Below are 6,000 nucleotides of genomic sequence, written 5' to 3' on the forward strand. Positions count from 1 at the left end.
AGCTCTCTTACATATACCTACCAGCTCTGAAAATTATTTGCAAATTGTTCCTAACTTTTTAGGATTGCATATTCCATCTTATCAAGTGTGCTGGCCTGATAATATTCGTAACTGAAATGTCACGGTAGCAGACAGAGCTAACTGGAGCAGTCTCACATGTAAGCAGAGGTGTCAAAGCAGCCAGCATTGTAACAGAGGACACATAAGGAGGAGTAACTGGGGACCAGAAGACTGTTCATGAGCTTACTGAGAAGGATCTGGAACAGACATGTCTCACAGACAGCTCGAGGCAACATCCAGGATTCTGTCTGCAGCCCAAAGAAACAGCAGATGTGTTTCAGCAAGAGCTCTGGCTGTACTGAGAGGGCATGGGAATGGAAAAAGGCCCAGCATTAGCGATGCCTTCTGGGCTATGAGAGCACACAGCACGGCCAGCAGCACTGCAAGCTCCCCCGCGTGGCCATGACAGGACAGATCCTCTGCTCAGAAGGAGCAAGCACTGCCTAGGAATAAATAACAAGTTGTATTTTCATGGTCCATTAAGTCCTTGGCTTCTTTGTTGAGACTACCAGCAAAGAGATAATTAGTGCCAAATGAGGTGGTGGGTTACATGAAGTGGTCATAAGCTAAACGGAGAAAAACCTCTCACATTGTGAAAGTTCTTCGAGATTTCCCATTTCACAGATTTCTCTGAAAACAAAAACAGCATCAGCCTGGTTAGCCCAGAGCACAGCCAGCAGAGCCTGTGGGGATGGGAGACTCCCTGCTCTGAGCTCTTGCTCTGCCCAGGATCAGAGCAGGGACTGCAGCCTCTCTTGTTGACATCCAGCTGAATGCAGTGGCTGCAAATCTCCAGATTTTATGCTAGCTTCTCAATTTCACCGGCTGGCTAAAACAATTAGGGCACTTAGCTGAAGTGAATGCTTTAAGAGGAGGAGTGTCTTGACCCCTTTTCACATGGAGAAAATGTAATTGTTCGGACTGCTTAGCACAGCCCCAGCAGAACAGACAAGCCCTGCCCCAGCACAGCTGATACCAGGCTGGCAAGGCGCTCCTCACGTGGGGGAATAGCTCTGTTTGAATCTCTGGTATAAAACAGGTGTAAGAGAATGACAGAACATCCTGAGTTAGAAGGAACCCACAAGGATCCTCAAGTTCAACTCCCGACTCCACGAAGGATCACCCAAAAACCAAATCCCATTTCTGACAGCGTTGCTCTGATCTTCCCGGCCACCAGTAGGCAGAACAGTGACAGAGGCCTGAATGTGCTGAGCAGCAGCTGTACTGATTACAGCCAGAACTTTCCTCTATAAAAATAAGTCCTGCTCCCCTGAAAATGCCCTGCCCAGCCGGCCCAGCCAGCAGCTCACCAAGGCCTGCAGTGGAGCAGCTCACAGCTTAGGGCACTGCTAGCCAAACCTGGGGGAGCACACATGCTGTAACAACCAGCACCCAGCAAGCACAAATTAAGACTCTTAGAACGTATTTGCTTAAATTATCCTTGCAACAGTCCCAAGTGTTTCCCCCTTTGAATTTGAGCAGCCCTAACAAAGGTAAGGCCCCTGCCTGAACCCCGCCAGCCCCCCGCCTCCATCTCTGCTGGACAGAGAGCCTCGAGCGCACGCTTGTGAAAATTTGTTTCCTCAGCTGAGCGAAATTAAACCCTGAAAGCCTCAAGTCGGCTCATCCTGATAAAGGAAGTGCAGCGGGGAGGAATGAATCCGCTCGGCAGCTCGTCACCCCGTGAATGTCACCTGTCCTTCAGAATGCCGCCGCAGCCCTTGCTCAGATTGACCGCTCTCCCATCTGAATGAGCGCCATTGTGTGCAGCAGCTATTGGTAACAGAATTCAATACCGACGCCTCAAACCTCATTCCAGCTGCACAGGGTCCCACGGCAACTGCCTGGCAGCTGAGCACCACCGGCCGTGGGCTGCACGCCGCATCCCTCGCTTGCACCGCTCGGCACGCAGCCAACCCAGCGCTGCCCTCCAGGCCCCCACCTCGGCCCTGCTGCTGCTGGAAGGCAGGGCGGCACTGCTGTGCACCTCTGTAAGAGATCTTGAGGAGACACAAAAACACGGGGGAATGCTGCATTTCTGTGTCCTGCTTTCCAATGGCTGAACCCCTCAGCCTGGTTGCCCCAGGAGGGTCATATCCTGCACAGGACATAACACCGCACACACAGCAACAGCCACACAGTTTGTTTGCAGACTGAGGGCAACGAAGTCTACCAAGGGTTAAATAAAACTCCTAATTTTTTTTTGGTGGTCTTTGGGTACAAAATCTCTTATAATAAGACTATTTGTATTCATACTGGAAGAGTAAACAGTACATGTTCATGCCCAGGCAGCTCCGTGCTTGTAATTTCAGCAAGAGCAGAGCTACGTCCCTGAGGGACTTTGCTGTTTCCCCAGCCACCATCCACTCAGACACTGAATGAGTGCAGAGAAAGAGAACGATGATGGCGTGAGGCTCCACAGCAGCACAGCCCCGGCCTGGTTTAATTGTCCTGCTTAAGGAGGCTCTGCCATAGGCCAGCGAGGAAGCACTGCTCTCGTAGTCACCACTGACTAATTAGGTTCAATCTAAAAACACTATTTTCGAAACCTTCCCCCAATAAGAGACGTGTAATAAACAGTGATAGCAACCCTTATTTCCTCTCATCACCATCCTTGATGTTCTCAGTGTAACAACGTTTGGACAAGTCTTATGTTACATAACCAGTAAAAGGCACTACGCTGGTTCAGCAATGCCAAAAACATCAACACCATCATTAGAGCAGTTCAGACTTAAATTACTGCAGAAGCATTCACTTATGGAATCCCATCTAGCCAAGACCAAACACAAACAAAAACAACCCCAAACCTGCTACTAGTTGGCTATCTTCTCAGGCTGCTTCAATGCTGCAACCCACGGCTTGCTGACACAACACAGCAGCAAAAGCCCACAGCTGTCTGGCCTCCTCCACAGGCAGCTGAAGGAGCAGCAATTAGTCTGGCAGCATTAGCAGCCCTGTTAGTCCCACGGAAATCACTCACTAGAGGGGGATGTTGCACACACCTTGCCCACGTGCTACACAAACATGGCAGTATTTCAATGGCAAGCATAAAATTGGTTTTTCATTTTTAAGCAGATGAAAACATTTCTATTTAGTCTTGTAAAACATATTTGGTTCGAACATAAACCCCAGTTACCTGGAATAGCTGAACGAGCACTTTTTAATTATGAAGGAAAAAATAGCATAGGCACAGGTTTGAAATGGAATCATCATTTACTATGGAGTTTAAAATATCCATTGTATGGAAGGTATTAATTTTTAATGAAACAAAAATCCCATTTCCAAGAGGGAGATTTCATCTATAAAAGACTGAATGAATAGATTTTGTGCCTGGTTTGGTAAATTTTCATTACAATTGTCAAACCTAGTCCAAGACACAACGTACTGCAGGACATGGAAAGGAAAGCAGTGTTAAAGGAAGTGCAACTTGCCTCGTTTCCTCCTGGCAGCCTGTTCATGTGCACGAGCTGGCCCTGATCATCCAGCACCAATTCAGTGTACGTCAGTATGTCAGACGGCAGCGGCGGTGTTGGCAGGAATGCATGTTCATTCATGGAATCCCAGAGTTTAATTAAAGACTAGAGGATGAAGAGACAAACTCTTGTTGAGAAAATGCTTTTGTTCAATCCGCTGCGAATTAACATTCAAGACAGAGCCCTCTAAAATCCCCCCTCCCCACAATTTGACTGGCAGTATTCAGTGGATATCACTTATTTTGGAATTTAAACTATGAAACACAGTTTCACCCAAATTAGCATAATTCAAATTATGTGATTCAGGACAGAACCCAGCAAATCAGATACACAATCAATTCTGAAGCTCATTAGCACGTTTTATAATGCATGCACTGGCCAACCTTCAGGAAGGCTGGATAACAGGGTGGTAAAACAAAGACACACAAACAAGAAATGCAAGATGGTTTACATTTTAAGTTCTGCTGTTAGATTTATTAATGGAGCTACAGCAGCAGTGTATCAAGAATCCTCATTTTTTTCAAAGCCAGCCCAATTCCGAGTTGTGCAGGCCCTGGGGATCCACTGTCAGCCATTCCAGGCCACTCGTTTCCCAACAAGCAGGGATGGCAATGCACAGAAGTGCTTTGCAGGTAAGTTCAGAACGATCCACCAGGCCTTAACAAAGAACTCTCACCTGTCGAAACATCTCAGGAATGTCATAGACATAGGACGTCCCTAAAGACTGTGCCTGGAATCTCTTGGACTGAAGAAGGTCCTTGGTCACGTATGGGGTATTTATCAGCATCCCATGAAGTGGTCCCTGTTTATCCCCATAGGCCTGGAACATAATCTGCAGCAGAAGACACAGCCAATTATAGCTTAATCCACCAGTTCCACAGACCTGCCTCATTCATATTTTAACAAAAATCATCTGGATATTCCACATTGGCCAGGCTTGCTTCTGTTCCCTACAAATATGTTAATACTCACATACCCTATAACACCATGCCTCATCATGCATTACTACCCTTTGGAGACAGTGCTGGACCATAACTGTGTGGATCTGAGCATCACTGACTTATTACTGCATTACAGCAGAAAGCAAAGTGAACAGAGCCACGTCCCCACAGAAAAAACCCGGTGACATAGATGACTTCACATTCACCAGTATTTCCCCTGACACCGTATCTATGCCGATGGATTGTGATGGCTGGGAGCAGAGAGGAGAACTCTGTTATTTATGGAGTTGAACAGCACTGTATCCGTATCTCCACTGACTGATCATGGAAGCTAGGTCAAGACTTGCATATGTCATTTGGCTTGAAGTTTTGATATTATAAGTTTAAAAGATTTTCCCAGAGTAGCAACATGAATTATCAGCTGCCATGCTTCATGGCACTATATATTCCACTCAGCCAGGACTTGGAAGGAAATCTATTTCAACTGAGAAATAAACACGAGGAGCACTGCATAACTGGGACAGGGCTGCACAGATGCTGCCTCACAGAAATGCACCTAACAAAAGCAACACGATTGGGCTTTCTTATCAACAGAACGGATATCAGATCTGATACTGTAAACTACAGATGCTTTCTAATTGTGGGGGAGATAATTGAAGAATTCTACAAGAAAGAAAATTCAGCAGAAAAGTCTATTTCAGGCTTTATACTCAAAGGAACAGTTCACACACTGTTTTCAAAAACACTCCTCTGTGAAGCTGCTTTGGTGATGGCTATCTGCTCAGGCCGACACGCATTTGGGCCAGGATCCCCGTCAGGAACCCGTACTGATCCACAGTGACCTTCACAAGTTTCTAACAAAACTTGAGGGCAAAGCTCAGCTACTGCAGATTACTGAAACGTTCTTTCTCTTTTCTCGTCCCCACTCAAAGGCAGAAATGAAGCAAAATGTGGCTGCTATCTGCTCGGAGATCTCTGAGAACTGGACAGGCTGTGCAGCCAGGCTGCAAGAATTCAATGGAGGAGAGGGGGAGAAGAGGTGACTCAGCACTCTGGGCTGCACATTAACGCTGCCCAGGCAATTTGTTCTGTTGCTGCTTCTGCATGGCAGGAAGATTATTACAGCGGGAGATGTAAACATTCCTGTATTTCAATATTTTTCATGCTTCCTATGGTTCGTGCACTTTAGGATACGTAAGGATTTGAGTTAACCGCAATATTCTCACGCCATGAAAAGCACAAAGACCTGAGAACAGCTGTAACCACTACAAAAAAAGCCCTTTACGCTTAATAAAAATGACATAAAAGCACCTTCCACAGTTTTATAGCACCCTACTCCAGTCGTTCCCTACACCTTCAGAATCACAGAACATGCTGGGCTGGAAGGGACCCACAAGCATCAAGTCCAGCTCCCGGCCCCAAACACAACACCCAAAATTCACACCGCGCTTCTGAGAGCATGCACAAAACAAGTAGGGGACATGCACTTTTAGGGGACATGCACTTTTAGGGGACATGCACTTTTA

At 46.6% G+C, this 6,000-nt stretch overlaps 1 protein-coding gene across 6 annotated transcripts in view; it reads right to left on the reverse strand.

Annotated features, from left to right (window-relative positions):
- ACACA (acetyl-CoA carboxylase alpha) overlaps nt 1-6,000 on the reverse strand; it is a 98,482-nt gene that overhangs the window by 40,531 nt on the left and 51,951 nt on the right. For all 6 annotated transcript variants that reach the window (XM_042879825.1, XM_042879823.1, XM_042879824.1 and 3 more), the window contains 2 exons: nt 4,210-4,365; nt 3,492-3,638 (listed from right to left, as the gene is read on the reverse strand). In XM_042879825.1, the coding sequence (XP_042735759.1) occupies nt 3,492-3,638; nt 4,210-4,365 (303 nt within the window). The remainder of the gene's footprint in view (nt 1-3,491; nt 3,639-4,209; nt 4,366-6,000) is intronic.

This window comes from Lagopus leucura, unplaced genomic scaffold, assembly GCF_019238085.1.
Source record: "Lagopus leucura isolate 7727_CA_CO unplaced genomic scaffold, USGS_WTPT01 Super-Scaffold_100024, whole genome shotgun sequence".
Taxonomy (NCBI): Eukaryota; Metazoa; Chordata; class Aves; order Galliformes; family Phasianidae; genus Lagopus; species Lagopus leucura.